Source organism: Pelodiscus sinensis, chromosome 23, assembly GCF_052426305.1.
Source record: "Pelodiscus sinensis isolate ZL-2025 chromosome 23, ASM5242630v1, whole genome shotgun sequence".
Lineage (NCBI taxonomy): Eukaryota > Metazoa > Chordata > Testudines > Trionychidae > Pelodiscus > Pelodiscus sinensis.
In genome coordinates, this window is record NC_143074.1 from 22,195,323 (window position 1) to 22,215,752 (window position 20,430).

Consider the following 20,430-nt stretch of genomic DNA (forward strand, 5'->3'; position numbering starts at 1 on the left):
GCAGTCCCCTCCTCTTCTCCTGGGGGCCCCGGCAGGTGTGTGAGGGGGTGCCTTGCATAGCCGACAGCTTCGGGACCCACCGGCCGGGCCAATAACAAAGCACCAGGCCGTGTGCGGGGAAACAGACTGCTCACACCGGCCCTGGCCTGGGCCCAACTGGCCTTTTCGTGACCATAAAAATCTCAGCGCAAACCAGGCGCCACGAGGAAGACCCGTTTCTGCTTAGGGAGGCCTTGAACACGTCGATTACTAACCAGCGTTCCACCCGCTACAGCCTCGTCAAGTCACTCTCTGGGCCTCTGTTGGGGGTTACGTGGTGCCAAGGGAGCACGCTGGCTTCAGCAGGCGGGAGGCGTTTGCTGGGAGCCGGTCTGGGTGTCTCCGTGGCCTGGCAATACTGTGCAGCGTGACCCAGGCCCGCACTGAACCCGGCTGCGTCTCGGTTGCTGGGTGCTCTGGGGAGCATCAACCATTTCTCCTCTTCCCGGGTGCAGCAAGCTCTTGGCCGCTGCTTCCTCCAGTCCAGCGTCTTCCCCATCCCCGGGGGTTCCTGTTGTGCCGGCTGTGTGTGAACGGCCTCTGCCGCCCTGGAGTTGGTCGGGACCCAAAGCAGCACGTTGCTGCATCACAGCAGGCGGTCGCGTGACCTGGTGCACCCAAGGGAGTCTGGCTGCAGCCTGGTTTTTGTTCCTGAGTGGGGGGACAGAGAGCTTCCCCACCTTTGGTTCCCCCACTCTGCAGTGCCCTTTCTTCTGGAGGCAGACAGACCAGTGGTCACCCCTGCTCCCCATCCCAGGAGGGGGGGGGGGGGGGGGGTGGTGTGTGTGTGTGTGTGTGTGTGTGTGTGTGTGTGTGTGTGTGTGTGTGTGTGTGTGTGTGTGTGTGTGTGTGTGTGTGTGTGTGTGTGTGTGTGTGTGTGTGTCTGCCTCTGCCGTGCAGCCAACCCCAGCGAGCCAGGGGCCTGGAACACTGGTCCTTCTCCACCAGCCGTGTTACCTGGGCCTGATCATGCATTCCACCCTGTGGCCCTATAAATAGCCCCGGGGCCACCATAGGCCCTCACCCCCATCACACACCCCTTTGCGTGCCCTGCTGGTCACCACACAACTTGTCCCTTTCTCCCCTTCAAGCGTCACTTAGGGTGTGGTGCTCGCTGCTCCGCAGAATGTAGCTTCACACGCACAAGGGTTATGTCTACACTCGCGGCTTCTTGCACAAGTTCGGCTGTTCTTGCGCAAGAATTTGCAGAGCGTCCACACTGCCCGCCTGCTCTTGCGCAAGGAAATTTACAGTTCGGCGTGGTAAGAGAGGGCTTCTTGTGCAAGCGCTATGCTCTTTTTTAACAGGTGTGAGCCTTCTTGCGCAGGAGCTCTTGCACAAGAGGGCAGTGTGGACGCTCGGCAGGGGTTTCTCGCGCAAGAAAGCCCTATGGCTAAAAAGGCCGTCAGAGCTTTCTTGCGCAAGAGGGCGTCCACACGGCCTTGGGAGCTCTTGCGCAAAAGCACAGCTTGCGCATGGCAGTGTGGACGTGTTCTTGTGCAAGAAGTTCTTGCGCAAGCAGCCGCGAGTGTAGACATAGCCAAGGAGTGTTCCTTAAACTGTATTTCAAGGAGGAGTCAAATTCCAGCTTCCAGGCGCGTGTGCTACCTACAGTCCTTTGGGGGTTTATCGGCCTTCGGCGCGTCTGCATCGCTCCTGCCGGTGCGGTGAGAAGACTAGCGCGCCAAAGCAGACCCCAGGCAGGAAGGAAACGCCGGGCGTGTCTAGAGAAGGACAGAACGGCGCATTCCAGCTAGTCCTCGGGGACACCGTCTTCAATCCATCTTAAATAGAGCGGGTTTCCTTGGTCGATAGGCAGGCTGATAAATTCGGGAATCTCAAAAGGGTGCATGGATCTAAAACGGAAAAGACACACAGCGCCCCCGCCCCTCATGAGAGCGGGTCATTTCTGCAGCCAGAACAAGCTCCATTGATGTACAGCTGGAAGAAAAGGGGAGTTCCCAGTCCCCAGGAGGACGGGTTGGGAAGGGGCTGCCCGAGATTTGCCTCTGACTTGAGAGCGGTTTTGTGGCCCTTCTCCTCAGCTCATGTGGATGCAAAAGCTGTGAGCTTTTCACGTTGTGTTTTGGGTTTGGTAACCCAGCATCGCAGGATGGCTGGCCCCTTTAAGGGCAGGGGGTTCAGCTCCCTTCTGCCAGTACAGCTGGTGCCGGTTTGCTCCATGAAGTGGATGGGGCAACCCCAGTGGGACCCTGTGGGGCATCAGGGAGCTGGTGGCAGGGAAGCAGGAGAGCTGAAAGCAGAGGGGGGCGAAGGTCTGGGGGCAGAGGAAGGGCATATGGCAGGCCTTTCTGAGATGAGAGGTTAATGGAAACAGGGAGGGGTGGCTGCTCCCTGGATGAAGAACTCCCAGCAGAGTAGCTGTGGATGGTGGAGTGCCACCCTACCGGAAGGACCAGGCTGGCTGTACTGGCAGGAGGGCGGGCGAGGACTGAAGAAGAGCCCGGTGTGGTGGAAAATGCTGGACAGTGGTATGTGTCACACTGCTGGGCCAGCTGATCGGGGAGTCGAAGGGCTCCAGGCAGTGGGTGTGATAAATGGAGCTGTGGGGCGGGGGCCTTTGTTCCGAGAATTGGCTTATGAACATGCCTAACTTGAAGGTGCTTTAGACAAAATACCTCCTGGCTTCGTCTACGCTGCCGGCTTTTGCTGGCAGAGAGTATGCAAATAAAGCGCTGATTGGCATTTTGTCGTGTTTCATTTGCATAATCTAGTTGAGTCGTTTTTGCCGAAGGGGTTTTTGCCCCAAACCAAGCAGTGTGGACGTTTCCTTTTGGTGCAAAAACCCCAGGAGAGGCATAAGGATCTTGTGCACAAAGGAAACATCCCCACTGCTTGGTTTTGCCCAAAAACGGCTCGGAAAGATTATGCAAATGACGCACGACAAAATGCTAATCAGTGCTTCATTTGCATACTCTCTGCCGGCAAAAGCCAGCAGTGTAGACATAGCCCCTGTAGCCTCAATTTTAATGTTCCAGTCTGCTGCGTGTGTATATCTATTTGGTGCATGTATCATTCTTGCCTGTGAAGTTAGACATGTGAATCTGCTTTAGTTTTCAGTGTGTTAATGAGGGACATTAGTGAGACTTCAGGTATTTAATGATTCAGGAAGCAAATCAACAACTTGTGAATGGTCCTCTAAGCCCAAACGGTGCTTGGTGCTAGAGAGACATACGACCATGCCATCTGGCACTGGAATCCATCTTGGACCTGGTAATTTTCCATGGGGACGGGCAATGCAAAAGAAAGGATTCTTGCTGTGGGGGGAAGTCCATTTAGGCAATAGGAGGTAATCAGCCCTTTGTCTTTAGCTGGCTTTGGGAACTGCCTGGCCCACCCCCAGAGGATGCAAAAGAGGCTGAAGAAGGCTAAACCCAAATCCGAGTAAAACCACTCCTCAGATTTGAATTTAGGAACGTACTTGGATCTGACTTTTCCCTGGCAACCCCCTAAATCCTGCTTTTAATACTTAGAAAAACTCTTTTGGTTGTTATCAAGCCCAATGTAGGCTCGTTCCTGGGGGCGAGCAACCGCTCTGTAAACTTTTACATGGGGGAAGAGGGATTTCTTTGGGGGCTTCAGCCCCATTTGAGGCTTGGTTTCCGGGGTGCTGAGCCCTAAGAGTTGAGCCTTCCCAGAGCTGACGTGGTTCCATGTCTGCATTGCTCTGCAGGGGGACTTCTGTGGTCGCACCCCATCACACTCTGCTTTGTAACAAACCAGCTCTGGGCGCAGGGGGAAGGGAGAGTCTGTTGAGGAGCCCTTAGGGCCCCAAGATGAGAAACGGGATCGTAGCCTGGTGTCTGGGCACTGAGCCCCATGGCGCTGCTTAGGGACGCGAGGGAACCATTCACACACAGGAACTGCCACAACGGGTCGGACCAGTGGCTCATCTAGCCAGGGATCCTGTCTCCAAGCACAGCCAGTGACGGATGCTTCAGAGGAAGTGGCAAGAAACCCTGAAGCAGGCAGTTATAGGCTAGCCTGTGTTAAGGGAAAGTTTTCCTTCTTATCTCCCATTGTGTGTCTAGACCAGTGGTCCCCAACACGGTGCCTGCAGGCACCATGGCGCCCGCCGGGGCATTTATGTGCACCCACCGAGTGACCAGGGCCAGCCCATTCTTGTGCCTCGGGTGCACGGCGCACGCGCAGTGCCGACTCTGGGCACACGGCGCATGCGCAGCCCCGCCCCTGGGCGTGCGGTGCGTGCATGGCCCTGCCCCCGCTTGCGCAGTGCGTGAGCGGCCCTGCCACCGGGTGCCTGGCAGCCCCAAAAGGTTGGGCACATCAAAAATGCAAATGAAGCTGGGATTTAAATATCCCGTGCTTCATTTGCATAAACATGGCTGCTGCTTTTTTTTTTCGAAACGGAGCTTTTTTGGAAAAAAATAGCAGTCTAGATGCAGATCTTTCGAAAATACAACCCTTTTTCAAAAGATCCCTCATAAAATGAGATTTACAGGATCTTTCGAAAAAGGGTTGTATTTTCAAAAGATCCGCGTCTAGCCTGCCTTTTTTTTTAAGAAAGCGCCGTTTCGAAAAAAAATGGCAGCCATGCTTATGCAAATGAAGCACAGGATATTTAAATCCCAGCTTCATTTGCACTTTCGATGTGCCTAATCTACATCTCTCTGTCAACAGAGAGGTGTAATCTAGACACACCCTGGTTAACTTGTCCTGAAGTGCCAGGTAGGATACTCTCTCTATTTCTTGACTATGATGACTAGATATTCTTGTTACTCATATCAGTGGATCCATATAATTGACTCTTGATAAATCAATGATATCTTGGGACTGTGAGTTTCCCAGACTTCGTTCCTGTTGTGTGAAGAACACTGCCTTCAAAGGTACGGCTAACACCAAACTACACTATCTCATTTACCTTTGCATGGATTCTGTGAATTCCCCATGTCCACAACACACAAGCTGAAGCTGTGTCCATGTTGGCGAACACCGGAGACTTTTTTTGAGGCATGCGGACTGAATTTCAACTGGAAACCCGCTGGGTTTTACCTAGTTTTTCCTTTTAGTGCGAGCTTTGAATGGATGCAGTGTCTGTGATATGTGGACTCATTTGGCACATGCAGTAGCAGTCTAGGCCTAGTTGTTGGGAGGAAGTAATTGTACCCTCTGACTGGTTGACTAAGAGATGGCAAATGTAGTTTTTTGGGGGGGAATATCACTTGGAACAGGCAGAAGCCTTACCTGATGTAGTCTGATAATTCACTGATTTTTGACGTCCTGGTTTTCACTAGCTGTGAAAGGAAAATGAAACAATGTAAAGCGAAATGTACTCTGGGACAGCTGAATTGTTCTCAAACATATGATTATTCCACATTAGTATTGATGCTATCTACTTTAGTTCTCTTGAGGGAATTATAGTCACTTAGAAAATCTTACGGCAATATTATGGCACGGGCAAATTATTCCAACAAGTCTGAGAGAGATTCCCATGGGCGATGTCTGAAAAATGCTAGGGCCTTCTGCAGAAGGGGTCTGATGCATCAGTTAATCTCTTTGTGCTTCAGTCCCCCATCTGAGAGGCAGCACTGGCTAGTGGATAGAGAAGTGGCTGGAGACACAGGAGACTCCCAGCTTTTTCCATTGTTCTGCTGGATGACCTTGGACAAGTCACGTCATTGCTCAGTGCCTCAGTTTCCCATCTGTAAAATGGGGGTTCAATTATTCTTTCCTTTGTAGTGTGCTTTGAGATTGACTCGCATTATAAAAGAGCTGGGGGGGTGGGTGTAAAATGGGAAGAGAGGGAGTAATACTTCCTCTGCCTTGTCTGTTTAGACCGAGGGTGGACAAGAGGCGGCTAGAGGGCTGGATCCGGCCCACCAAGCCACTGGATCTGACCCGCAGCTGCTAATTGCTATGCAGACTGGGCAGGGAGGAGAAAACCACCTAGCAAAATCCCTCAGCTCCCATTGGCCTGTTTCCAGCCAATAGGAGCTGAGAAATGTTGCTGAAGGTAGGGCTAGCAAATGAAGCTTCCTCCCTCCCTTCTCTCCCCCCACTTTTTCCCCACCTCCCTGTGCTGGAGCAGAGCCACACAGAGCAGCCTGCCTAGCGCATAGACAGGGATCCAGTCTCAGGTTTGGAAAGCTGCTGGCTGGGAGCTTCCCAGGTAAGCATCTCCCAACCAGAGCCTGCCTCTGGTACCCCACCCCTCTTTCCTCCCAACTGCCTGCTCCAGGCCACCACCCAAACCTCTCCCCACCTCCTCCAGGTCACTACCCCCTTTCAGATCCTGCACCCCCCTCTTACACTCCTCCCCCAGGCCAGAATCATCTCCTGGACCCTGCACCCCAAGGCTCTGCCACAGATCACGATCCCCTCCTTCACCCAAACTCCCTCTCAGACCCCACACTCCCTCCTGCACCCCAGTCTCCATCCCAAGCTCCCTTCTACACCCCACGGCTATGTCTACACTCGCGGCTTCTTGCGTAAGAAATATGCAAATGAGGCAAAGCGTGGAATATCGCGGAGCCTCATTTGCATACCTAATGAGCCGCCATGGTTGCAGAAGAGGCTCTTGCACCAGAAGGAGCTGTCTACACTGCCCCTTCTTGCGCAAGAAAAACCCTCTTGCGCAATGCCGCTACGCCAATTATTTTCAGGAATCACGGCCTTGCGCAAGAGGGTTTTTCTTGCGCGAGAAGGGGCAGTGTAGACAGCTCCTTCTGGTGCAAGAGCCTCTTCCGCAAAAATGGTGGCTCATTAGGTATGCCAATGAGGCTCGGCCCTATTCCACACTTAGCCTCATTTGCATATTTCTCGCGCAAGAAGTTGCGAGTGTAGACATGGCAAGTGGGCTATCGCCGACCCCGCGCCCCCTCCACCGACGTGCAGCCCTGCCACTTACAAAATCTTGGAGCAGCCCTCTTAAAAATGATTACCCACCCCGGTTTAGACGCTAAACTCTTTAGAATGAGGGACCCGCTCAGTCGATGGGTCTGGAAAGTGCCCAGCACAAGGGGGCTGGTACTTCTAGCCGCTGACCTGCAGAAAAATGTTGGGTGGCCAGCACTGCTGCGTAACGTACACGGTTCCCCCGCTCCTCCCCTGGTGCTGGGTTCTGACCCGATAGGCACCTTTCCCCAAGCAACAGGAGCTCTCTGCTGGGGCCTTCGGTGATGTCCCCAAGGAACGGCCGGGAGAACCTCTACGTCCATGTCACACAGTCCTCAGCCAGTACCGCCTCTCGGCCACGGCTGCCGTACGCGGGTTACCTAGTTCCGTGTCGCGGTCCTGTTCAGTGAAGCCGACCCTGCAAACCCTCCGAATATTTGAATTAAACGTAGGGGAGGGTCAGAAACGGGGCCCCTCTTTGAACCGCGACTCTGCGAGATCCTCCGGAGCGGACACTTACTAGAAGTATTTCAGTGGCTTCTTCTATTTCCCCTTTCCACAGATACCTAGATTGAAAAGAAGCCGACACACGCGCCCTCAGTGACTGCCGCCTCATGTCAACTGGCTCCGCAGTCAAATCCATTCAGGCTTTGAGATCTGCAGGGCTGAAATCCTGCTCCCTGACGGCCCCTTCCTCCCTGAATTCCCAGCACCCCCCAGGCTGAAGCCCTGTTACGTGCTGCCCCCTTGAATCACTAAGCACACACCCGGATCCCTGCTCCCTCTTACGCCCCAAGCCATGAGTTCTGGGGCTCCAAGTGGGAACGGCAGGGCTGAGTCCTGCCTGTCCCCTGCCCCCTGGGGGCGAGAAGCCACCAGACCCCAAGGGGGCAGAGGCACGGGGGTCTCTAGCCAGGGCAGTGCAGTCCCCAGGTCTTTCTCTTCCTGCCCCCCGCCAGGTCAGGGGCAGGAGCTCGGGCTCAGGGGCAACTGCTCCCTGGCTGGTGCCATGGCATAGGCAGCAGTGGGGCTCACTCCTCTGGTGTTTCAGGTGCAGGGTGTAGTGCTGCCCCTCAGCTCCCAGCCCCCCTCTGCTCACACAGCCAGTAAGAGCCGTAGGGTGGGGGACCCGGCTCCACGGCCGGAAGAGCCTCCAGGAACAGGCTCCTTTCTTCCGAATGAAGACACCCCTTCGTGTAAGTTTAGGTCCCACATTATATCATGGCAACAAAGGTCAAACTCCTCTTTGCTACGATTTCCATTTCTTAGCCTCTTTTCTATTCTTAAATCAGTAAACAAATGGCCCCCGGCCCGCATGTCTATCATCTACCCCCTACTCTGCACTGGTCCCTCGAAGCTTTTCCAGCCACGTGCGGAATAATTGTATGTGCACTGACGCATGTGCAGATGTGCACCACTGGTAGAAACACAAGAGCTAGGTGTGGGCGCTCTGCTGATCAGCTGGGTGGCCGCACAAATGCGCAGCTCGCCGGGAATCCTGCTACCCTGAATATGTTTAATGCACTTGGGCGGGGCAGAGGTTTACGCTTCCAGGCTCGCAATCAGAAAGCAGCACGGCCTTTCTGCAAATAAGGGGGAGTCTCGCCTGCATGGTATCGTTGGTCTAACCCCGAGAGGTGCTGAGCCAGGTGCGGGGGCTCAGACTCTGCTTGGGTTTGCTATTCCTGGCTAAGGTCTCCCTTTGCAGACAAGCCTTTGCTTCCCCTTTCAAGGGATGTTCAGGGCAACTCACATGGAGGAAGCCTGGGGCAGGATGTTCACGCAGGCAGCCAGTTTTTTATCCATAATGGCCCTAAACCGAACAGACAAAGGGCGTTTGTAAATACACGGTGCTGCCACCACCCCCAACACCCTCCTCCACCTCCTGCTGTGAAGTTAACCTTGAGCTGTTTCCTCTGCGACAAGCCTGGGCAGCTGTTTTAATCTGCTTCCAGCTGCAACTAGGTCCACGTGGCTTCTACTGGCTAAGCCAGAGGGAGGGATCCCTCCAGGTTGCTGCTGATAGACCCTGAAGATTACCCAGGACTTGTATGGCAGACTCAGACATTAGCTAAGGAAGCCTTGCACCATCCCCATGATGTAAGGCTGATCCTGAGGGGAAACTGAGGCATGGGGTTCCGACTCAGAGCTGGGATTCTGGCTAAGGAGTCCCTCGCTCCCAGGCATAAACTCACCCGGCCTCTCGCTTGCACAGGAGACTAAAAATCACTGAATGCATTAAAGGCTTCACGATGTCAGCCTTTTCATTCCAAACCGGCACTAGAAATCAGTGAAACCCAACCCCCTTCCTTTCTGAAATGTTCCTCCTTCGGTTGTGGATTAGTTCATTGTTGCAGAGCTGCATGAGTGTTACATCTAGGCTGCCAACATAAGACTTTAGGGTAATTAAAGAGCACAGGACTTGTGGGGGTGGACAGGAAGAGGACTAGGAGTACTAGGTCAAATCTTGTGTCTTCCTCCAATCTTGCCAGTGTCTCTGTGCTTGTGGAAGGCCCATCGATCTTGCTTCTCTTGCACCCCCTGCCCTCAAACTGTGTTAAATGTTCTTCGAAGGCATGGCCCTGTGAGGCTTGGATTTTGTTTTTCTTTAACTTTGGTCCATGTCTTGTACTTAGCACTATGGCAATGAAAACATTAAAGTCCCAGCAATTACACATGGGTCAAAAAATATGACCTCAAAATTCCAGACAAGGAGTCAGGAGTCACTAGCGAATGAAAACTAAAACCACCCAGCCGCAGGGATTAACCCTCAGTGGGTTTGATGGTTAAACCAACTCTGGTGGGTGTACTCTACTAGCTACCTCAAACAAAACAAAATGAACCTCCTTCCACTTTAAGTAGGTTAAAAATATCCCCCATTCATCCATAGTATAATGCAGTTTAGGCATGATTATAAAACAAAGCATATCACCTAGTGAATCCTTAAAAGAGGATTACGTGTCATAAACTGTGAAAATATCAGCTGTAGATTGAGGCCCGTATACAGGCCATCCTTGCTATGAATCCAAGATCTGTTCTAAAACTTGGACTTATAGTGACATAACTTAAAGCGGGGAATTTTTTTCCCGCGGCTGACTTCTATTTGTTTAAATTGGGGTTGTTGGTTTTTTTGGTGCAACTTAAGAGTAGGAAATGGGAGGGTTTATACACATGAGTTCCTACAAGCGTCAATGACTTTAGTGCAGAACGGATGTATACCGGGGTGACTTATAGCAGGGATGCCCTGTAACATCATAGGGTGACCTCCCCCAAAGGCAACCTAAACTAGTATAGAGGTAATACATGTCAGCTGGCTGAAGACGGCCAGGCCTGAGGACTAGCATGAAGTTGTGTAACAGGTTGAAATCTGGTACTTAACCCATAAAGCCAAGCTATTCATATAGCCTAGGTTCTCATCTGGATCTACATCAGCTTCTTTTCACATTTTTATTATGCCTGCTTTGTCTACACAGTTCACAGCCAGGGTAGACATAGCTTCAGCGTAGGTAAAAATGTATCCTCCTCAGCTCAAATGTACTGATGAGGAAACTGGTGCTGCAAGATGATGTGATGTACCCTAAATCACAGAGCTGGGATTAGAACAGGGGAGTTCCAGGGTACGAGTCCTGTATTCAAGTAACTCCTCTGTAATCAGCATCTATTTCCTAGTAGGTAATATTGCTTTTGTGGAGTCCTCTGCAATACTGCTGATGGCTCACTTTGGCTCTAATCTAACAAAAACCCTGGATTCCAAAAAAATTTCTAAAACAAAAGAGAGAGAATTTTTGTGCGAGATTTTATATTTCACTCAGGGGCGGGAACCATCTGGCCAGCAGAGGGCGCACAAATGAATAAATATTATCCCTGACCCAAGTAGGGATGTAAACAAAACAAACGTATATTGGCTTATGTGACACAATAAAGTGGAGCAGGAAAGCGAAGATCCATTTTTGCCATCTGACAAAGGAAAACCAGTAGGACAAGATCTGTGCAATGTTATGACGAATGGCAGAGAAAGCATAAAGAATAAGAAACGCCTGACACTGTCCTTTTAAGAAAACTATTTATGTCCCTCCTGCAGAGATTTGATCCAGAATTCTTGCTCCATAATAGCAGGTCAAAAGCTTGTCTCTGGGGAACATAGACTAAGAACAGGAACACAATAGAGCTTCTTGTGGAATGGTATCCATTAGGGAGCCGTTTAAACTGAGGCTCATGCACATCAAATGTTTACTGTTCGGTACTTAAGCATCCATAAGTAGCCACAAAAAGCTTTTCTAGGAGATACTCTGTCTCCTGATAGCATGACACAATGTTTCGTGCTTGATTTTCACAGTTGCTGATGAATGTTTAAGTGTTGGTGACAGGCACAAACCAAGAACACTTGCAGCTGGAAACATTTCAGAAGACAAAGGGCATTTAAAAATGCATTTTACAGAGAAAAAAGCTTTGTTTTTTTCAACCCTATCCAAAGGCTTAGAAATGGCTTATTCTAGTTGCAAATGTGTTGCTTAGGCAAGTGTAGTTTCTTGAAAATGTAACTATTGCTTAACAGAAACAAAATGTTACATTTTATAGGTCCTACACATAAGTTAAAATGTGCATGTGTGCTACAGTTAGGAAAAGTCGGACACAGAACTAGCTTTTTGAATATGTATTTCTTTGCACTGGCTGCTAAACCAGGCTAATGTTTGGTTTGCAAACAAAGATTTTGTTTCGGAATTATGGCTCTGGTTCAGGCTGCCTTCTGTCTAGCTGGCATAATTTGTAGCTGTAAAAGTGCTACAGGTTGAACTTCTCTAGTCCGGCACCCTCGGGACCTGATCAGTGACACAACAGAGAATTTGCCGAACCATGGGAGGTCAGTATTGTCTAGCAGCATTAGCAACACTTTCACTGCTTCCTGGACTCTTAGAAGACATTCAGGGTGCATTTACACTGCACCGTAGCTCAAAATAAGATACGCAATTTGAGTTACAAAACTTAAGTTTCAATCTTAATTCAAAATAGCTCATTTTGTACTTCGGCGCTGTCTACACAGTGCCAAATTTCAAAATAAACCACTATTCCGAAATGTCCCTTATTCCTTGTGAAATGAGGTTTACAGGGATGTTGGAATAGTGAACCCGTTACATTTTGAAATAATGGGCTTGCTGTGAAGACACGGGATAGCTATTTCAGGATCCTCAGGGTAAACGTAGCCTTTAGGACCAATTAGAGCTAAATAACAGCATAGAGTACAGTGCTATGACTGGTGGCTGTAAACAAACTTTATAAGACTGTGAGATACTTGGCCACACCCATATTAGTGGTTATCAAACTTAATGAAACCATGCTGGACCATGGATGGTGCTGGACTAGAGAGGTTCATCCTGTACATTTACACTGGTCTGTTATTTTTATCTCCTACAGGTATTATATTAAACTCTAAGGGTATGTCTACACAGCAAAGTTATTTTGAAATTACTTTCCTAGCGTCTACCCAGCCATTCCGTTATTTTGAAATTAATTTGAAATAGCAGAAGGCTTATTTCGAAATTGGTAAACCTCATTCCACGAGGAATAGTGCCAATTTCGAAATTGCTATTTTGAAATAAGCGCTGTGTAGACACTTATTTCGAAATAGGGGGCCTCCAGCCCTTCCCAGGCTGCCCTGGCTACAAGGTAACTTCTGACATGATGCCCTGCAGGAACTGGTTTCAACAGCCTTAAATGCGATTCAGTGTCCACTCAGTGTGGACGCGCTATTTCAAAATAGAAAAACTCTATTTCAAAATGCATTTTGTGTGTAGACACACTATTTCAAAATAAGCTATTTCGAAATTAGATATTTTGAAATAACGCTGTAGTGTAGACATACCCTGGCTTATATTTTGGTAGCACTAGCATTACATTAGCACTGTCCTATCTGTCAGACTCCCTGAATGAAAGAGAACAAAGCTTAATGGCAAAAGATGACGGAGATGGCAGTCCCTGGAGCGACAGTTTTCGGAGCCACCTGATTGGCAGCTTGACTGGAAGAGGAAAAAATACAGCTGTACTGTTCATGATGGCTTTCAGCTGAATATTTCATGTGTATATCTGTGTCCCAGCATTAGTACAAAAACTGTACTCACATGAAATATGAATAAGCTGGAAAGAAAAAGACAAGGCAAAACTGGGTGATGATGGAGTATTCAGGTGTAACTCAGTCTTCATAAAAGTTAATGATCAACCTGAAATCAGTTTTTGTTTAGACTATTTGTGAGGTCACCTTCAGGGCCTGATCATGTGCTCTGGACTCAGAAAACTCCCAAATCAGACACAGGCAAAGAAGCAAAACCTCTGTCCTGAGACGTCTACTAAATATCAATGTTAATAGCAAAGCAGGTCACTCAGCTTATCCTGTGCTCTACGTGGCATGCCCCAAAACTGTACTTGCTTAAAGCGGAGCAGTCCTTGAAATTGGAAACTCTTTCCTGCCTTTACAAATGCTGAAGGAAATATTTGCAATCGGAGGCTGGGAAGAAGTGCGTCAATGAGCCATCTAGGAGAAGGATAAACACATCCACAGTAGCAGTTAATGGGTTTTGGAAAACAAGCTTTCATCCAGTCACCCATTATCACTTAATCCAAATTCCTCAGCGCTCAACTTTAATTCATTAATACTAAGAAAAATGTGAGCAGACTACGTGTAAGTCTTGGCAATGGGCATGAACTGCAGGGAATGATTATTTCCTCTCCCTTTTCTGGAAGAGAAGGAACATTTGCAGAGTTGCTCACGTGAAGCATTTTTAGAGACAACAGTTTGTCTCGCCAATTACACAGTTATTCTTTTTTGCCATACACATCAAGCGGTAACACACTTGATACAGTTGCAGTAGTAGGGGTGACACAAAATGCCTTTTACTAGCCTATTGTTTCCTGAATGGCCCGTTGGCAACACTCTGCCAGTACAGAAGAAAGGCGTAGTTTTTGGCAAGCAGAGAGCTAGCAGGAAACAAAGCTTAGAGGTGTTGCAGGAAACATAACAGTCCACTATAAACATTTCCAGTATTCTGAGCAGAACAGCCCCTCAGTCATGCAGCTAGGAATTTGTGATGCATGAATCATGAAAATATTTATGATACATGAAACAAGCTAGCTGTATTAGAAGCCCTTGCAAAATACACTAAAATAAGGAGGGGTGTGGAATGACCGCTTTTGTTCTCCGCCTTTTGTTTTTGGCCTAGCTTTCTTCTCTTTGTTTTATCTATTTTAAGCTGCCACCCATTCCTGTAGCATCTGGGCACTTTCTACATAAAATCAATAGCAATAGAAAAATCCATAGTGGACTTCATAGGAGTCTCTGATACTTTACCCTTTCTAGGGTAGAATCTCTGCTTGGGCTACTTTTTGTTTTTCTGTTTGGGTTGACTGTTACAGAATAACATTTGTTTTCTGCAGGTGTCAAGTGTTGTAAATGCCATTCTTGCTCTGGCGAGAAGGCTTTTGGATAGATAAAAGTTTAGCAACGTTTCCTAACCGTGGCCTGCTCTGGATTCACCTAATCCCACCCAGAAATCGTGTTCCCTAGTAGCCAGCTGCCCTCGACTCAGAATGATTTACCCTGCACTCTCATGCACTGCTGATGAGCTTTGGGATGTGCATGATCACAAAGGAGTTCAGCTGTCACGGTGGTTGCCTGCTCCATGGATTGCCTTGAGAATTAGACCTTAAACTGACATCTGAGAAGTCGGAGAGACACTGGATTGACTTGAGTAGAGGCTTGATGCACTCACATTAGCCTAGCCCTTGGAGGGCGTAGGTAGTTGCATTCTGCACCAGCTCTATAGATTTTTGGGGGGAGTTACAATTTTCCTTTAGAAAGTTGGGTTCCTACTCACCTTTGTGTTTGTGGGAGAAAGTTAATGCAGGAGTGGGAGAGAAAGTGTGTGAAGTGGAGAAAATGGGAGACATCCCCCCATTGAAATAACTACTGTAAAGGAAACAAGCAACCCGTTACTTCATGACAGTGAGCCTTTGAATTATTCAAGTGCTACCACAATGCAAGTGACACTGTACCTCGCAATATCCTTTGCAACTTGTTCATTGGGACAATTGACGAAAGCAATGGAATGGGTGCCCGAGATGTAGCTGCCAGTGAGTGCAGAGTGCAGCTGAAGACTTAGACTCTTCAGCGCTGGGTACATCAGTAAGGAAAGAGTTATTACCTAAAGAATGCAAAATACAACAGTGACAGTGACTGGTCAAGTATGCCCCACAAATGTAGGTTTTATATTTAAACAAACATTTACACTATGTGGTAGAAATGTAGCCGTGTTAGTCTGGTGCAACTGAAACAAAAAACAGGACTGTGTAGCACTTTAAAGACTAACAAGATAGTTTAATAGGTGATGAGCTTTCGTGGGCCAGACCCACTTCCTCAGATCAAATAGTGGAAGAAAATTGTCACGACCATATATACCAAAGGATACAATTTTAAAAAATGAACACATATGACAGTATATGTGATCTAAGCATAAAGTCTCTATTCTTTGTGTTGCCATTATTAAAACAGAGCTTATTATTTTAGTCTAGAGTATCACTGTTTAAAACAAAGAAACATTTCCACGTGTAATCCAACATTAGAGCAGCGGGTGAAATGCACAAATGGGTCAGTTTCTGGATCTGGAAGAGAACCTAGGAGTCTGGGGGCACCTGCTTCAGCAAACCTCATACTCAAAACTTGCATATACAAAAAAAAAAAATCACTGTGCCACCATTTCTAATTTCTTTCAAAAACTAGCATAATAAAATACTTCATTAGTAGGATACATTACATTCCACCCTTTAAACAAAACCAAGAACAAGATGAACTGACTCTTCAGTATAAACTAATATTTCAGAGCTGATACTGAAAGGAAGTAAAGCTGTAAGAGTGAACCTTTAATATATGAATAAGATAAAAATGTATAGTTTGGTTGGCTGGTCAGTTTGGTTTGTGAGACATTGCACAGGACAGATTGAAGATAATCAGATTTTTATGCAAGGCTGGTATCCAGTTTGTTGCAAAAGGAATTGCTGCCTTGCTGTCTCCTTTACTGACAAGTACAGAAAAACATATTTACAGAAAGAAAACCATCCGTTACTCGCACAATATTTGCATATTATGTTTGTAATAGGCACTGAGTAAAAAGCACCAAAACTGAAATCCAACAGTCTCCACTGTTACCTCAGCTCTGTGTTTAATTTTGTGGGACAAATTCATCCCTGGAATAATGACCTCTGATTACAGAGCTACTCTAGGCATGAATTTGGTTGTGTGCCTGCTAAGATTAAAAGCATATTGCCAGCTAACATTTAACTCAAAACAAAGGCAATTCTGGCATAGGTATTTGCCGAAGTAGGGCAGTACTTCTATTCCTATTATTAGGGGAGAAGTACATGTTCAGCATAGCAATCATGAAGTCTCGTGAAAGTGATGGGTGCTTCTCATGAGGCTGTCCTAGTGAGCTACATTTGTAAATTAAGAATAATACAATGTTACAACCTTCCTGTTTTTTCCCCAACAAGAAGAGAGAAATCTGGTGCATCAATGCAACCTCTGTTTCCTCAGGTTTGTCCAAGAAATGAAGGTGAAATTGAACTGAAAAGACTGGATTTCCGGGTTGTTAATCAGGATACATGCCAGAACTGTCAATATGTAAAGTGACTTAGATTCAAAAACCACAACTGTGAGATCCTAAATGTCTCACTGAAAAATATGCAGCTTTTTTGGTACTTTGTTGGTCTCAGGATAGTCAGGGACAAGAGAGCTAAGAAATATCTATTATTGGCTCAACTTCTGTTGGTGAGAGAGACGCTTTTGAGCTACAGAGCTCCACTTCAGGCTTGTATAATTCGAAAGCTTGTCCCTCTCACCCACAAAGGTTGGTCCAATAAATGATATTACCTCACCCACCTTATCTCTCTAATATAGAATCATAGAACACTAGGACTGGAAGGGACCTTGAGAGGTCATTGAGTCCAGTCCCCTGCCTCATGGCAGGACCAAGCACCATCTAGATCATCCCTGACGGGTGTCTGTCCAACCTGCTCTTATATATCTCCAGTGATGGAGATTCCACAACCCCCCCTAGGCAATTTATTCAAGTGTTTAACCAACCTAACAGGAAGTTTTTCCTAATGTCCAACCTAAGCCTCCCTTGATGCAATTTAAGCCTGTTGCTTTTTGTCCCGTCATCAGAGGCCAAGGGGATCAAATTTTCTCCCTCCTCTTTGTAACACCCTTTTAGATATTTGAAAACAGCTATCCTGTCCCCTCTGAGTCTTCTCTTTTCTAAACTAAACAAGCCCAATTATCGAAGATGGTTGAGGCTACACCAACATCCAGGACTTTTGCAATTTTGCAAAACCTCATCACTTCAGTTTTGCAAAACAAAACTTGGGTTTGAAATCCCCATATTCATGTTTTAAAAATAAACAACTCTCCCTTTGAGGCATGGCAAAACAAAACCATCAGGGCAATCTTGAGTAGATCAAAGCCATTGCTCAACACTGGCAAAAGAAACCTTTTAAAATTGCCCTCCAGTTGCAAAATCTGAACATATCCACAAAGGACTATTTGCGTCTGACGAAGTGGGTCTTTGCCCACAAAAGCTTATGCTCCTACACTTCAGTTAGTCTCTAAGGTGCCACAGGACTCCTCGCTGCTTTTGCAGATTCAGACTAACACGGTGACCCCTCTGATACTATTTTCCATGTGTGTGTGTCTTCTCTCCTGCCAGTTTTTGGTAACCCTCTCCCCCAAATCCCTACATCATCACCCACTGGGTTACAAGTCTGGGCATCGGGGAATGTATCTACCTACAGAGTGGCATTTGCATGGGTCTTTGTTCTAGAGGCTGAAAGCAGACGTTGTCCTGGGATCTGGGTTGTCCCAAGTCAGAGAATTTGTATTCTCCTGCCTGCATCTTTGCAGCATTCCGGGAGAAGTTTTCCAGGAACGGCGCGGGGCAGCCTGTAATTAAGTGTCCCGGAAAAATGACCCGGTTGTGAGGTTACCCAGCAGAACAGGAGCGAATCCACAGGACTCGTTTAGACGCCGCAGCACGGGGAGCGGAGCCAGGTGAGGTGCCTTTTGCTCCCATCTGTGACTCACGTTCCTCTCCGCCCCCCTCCCCGCAGCTCCGCCGGGCTCTCCTGCGGGGCAGCGGCTTGCCCCAGGGAAACGCGCATTCAAGGGGAAATCGCCTTTCCCCGGACACTGACCCGGGCAGACGCTGCCACCTGGCCGGGCCCTGCAGCCCTCCTGGGGTTCACAGCGAGGAAGGGCCCGATCTTACCAGCAGCAAAGTGAAGCCCCCCGGACGGGAGCAGCTCTGGGCAGCCGGCAGCTGGCAGCGCTGGGCGAGCCAGTCCATCCCTCCTGCAGCCCCCTGCTAGTGCCCGGCCGAGGCTGGGGCTGCCGGCGGGTCCCTCCTCCACCTGCCCAGCCCCGGGGTGTTTTGCAGAGCCCAGGAAACGCCCCCTGCGGCTGCCAGGCGGGGCTGGCGCCATGCGCCGGGTTCCCAGCCGCGGGGCTTTGCGCCCTTGCTGGAAAGGGTGCGCCGGGCCGGGACCCCCTTTGCCGAAGGCAGGGCCAGGCTAAGAGCCCCCCTCGCTGCTCACCCAAGCCCCGCCGGCTGCCCCCCAGCTTAGCCCTGCCGGGAGGGGCTGGCATCGCCGCTCCCCCCACTTTCCCCCGCACCCCACTTTGGGCACGTGCCCTGTTGGATCGAGTGGGCAAGACCTGGGCTCCCTGCTCAGTGCAGGCTGGGGGTGGGGTGGGGGGGCTCTGAACGGTGCTGAGTGTGCCCTGCCATTGGTAGAGATGAATCTGATGGGGGAGGGGAGGCTTTGGGTTTGTAGCTGTAGGGACAGGTCACGCCTCTTTGGTCTGTGAAGAAGACGCCCCAGGACTTTGGTAGAGAGCTGGCCAGGGTCCATGCTGGGCAAACCCGTTCTGCCCCTTTAAGTATCCCCTTCTGTGGTTCATGTGAGTCATGCCCTTGGCACTACTCCTGGGAGTAAAGCAAACAGGGTTGGGACAAACAATCAATTCTCAAAACACCATTGTAATGAAGAAGTGGGTTTTCCCACGAAAGCGCATGATGCTATACATATATATATGTGAGGTTATGTCTACACAGCAGCATTATTACAAAATAACAAAGAGGTGTCTACACAGCAAGCCATTATTTCGAAATAAGGGTGAGCTGGAGGACTTCTTATGCCGACTCCTGTAACCCTCATTTTACGAGTAGTAAGGGAAGCCGAAGGAAGAGCACACAAAACTAAGCATTTAAAAAGTCTCCCTAGCTATTAATTACAGCGTCACCTGTTAATAACTCTATGGTTTTAAAAGTTATTTCAGGTTTAACAATCTAATATACATTGGGGCTACGTCTACACTGGCCCCTTTTCCGGAAGGGGCATGTAAATTTCACTAGTCGTCGTAGGGAAATCTGCGGGGGATTTAAATATCCCCCGCGGCATTTAAATAAAAATGTCGGCCGCTTTTTTCCGGCTTTTAAAAAAGCCGGAAAAGAGCGTCTAGACTGGCCCCGATCCTCCGGAAAAAGTGCCCTTTTCCGGAGGCTCTTATTCCTACTTTGAAGGTAGGAATAAGAGCCTCCGGAAAAGGGCGCTTTTTCCGGAGGATCGGGGCCAGTCTAGACGCTCTTTTCCGGCTTTTTTAAAAGCCGGAAAAAAGCGGCGGACATTTTTATTTAAATGCCGCGGGGGATATTTAAATCCCCCGCGGATTTCCCTACGACGACTAGTGAAATTTACATGCCCCTTCCGGAAGAGGGGCCAGTGTAGACGTAGCCTGTGTGTCTGCAACATTTCAGTCAGTTTGGACTAGCCTGAATTGTTCTATGTTTATCTCTCACCAGCTTCACTTTCTCATTTCCATGCACAAATATCAGAAAATGTTTTGGATTTTGGTGCATATCTCCTGGCTGGGGCAGGTCCAGGTTCATCTGTCCCCTGCACGTCCCAGGCAAAGTGAGGATGAATGCAGCAAACTGTGCACTTTCCCCTTGCTCCCCGATGAAGGGGACCAGGCAACCATGTCCCATATGAACTGGGGGGAGGGGTAAGCGTCACACTCACCTCAAAGGGCACCTGGGAGGTGGAAAGCTGGGGGTTGGGACATTCCCCGACAGGAGTAGGGAGGAGTGCACCCCCAACCAGTCCCTATCACCTGCCTGGTGATTCAGTCTCTTCTCTGTATAGTTTTATGAGAAACAATCTCAGTCCTGGCACATCCCTTTTTCCTGACACAATTAAAACCTTACCTTGCTTTAAGTTATGATAAGAAGACACGTATAACAAATGTGATGATCCTAGCTCTTACTGTTTAGGAGAAGTTCTTGAAAAAAAAAACACATCAACAGATGGACAGACACACAAATTCTCTCAAATATATAGTAGATTAGCTCATCAGTGGATAAATATTATTGTCATTTTACATTTATCAGCCCTTGTTTCATAATATTATACAAAGTG

At 48.5% G+C, this 20,430-nt stretch overlaps 1 protein-coding gene across 1 annotated transcript; it reads right to left on the reverse strand.

Moving 5' to 3' along the window:
* Window positions 1–1,585: 1,585 nt before the first annotated feature.
* On the reverse strand, window positions 1,586–18,534 carry LOC102463473 (protein CutA homolog). The gene is made up of 6 exons (XM_075905748.2): window positions 18,222–18,534; window positions 14,959–15,107; window positions 8,669–8,728; window positions 7,436–7,481; window positions 5,266–5,315; window positions 1,586–1,895 (listed from the first exon to the last, which is right to left on the reverse strand). The coding sequence occupies exons 1-6, from the start codon at window positions 18,297–18,299 to the stop codon at window positions 1,793–1,795; spliced, it is 486 nt and encodes a 161-aa protein (XP_075761863.2). The 5' UTR covers window positions 18,300–18,534; the 3' UTR covers window positions 1,586–1,792.
* Window positions 18,535–20,430: the final 1,896 nt, after the last annotated feature.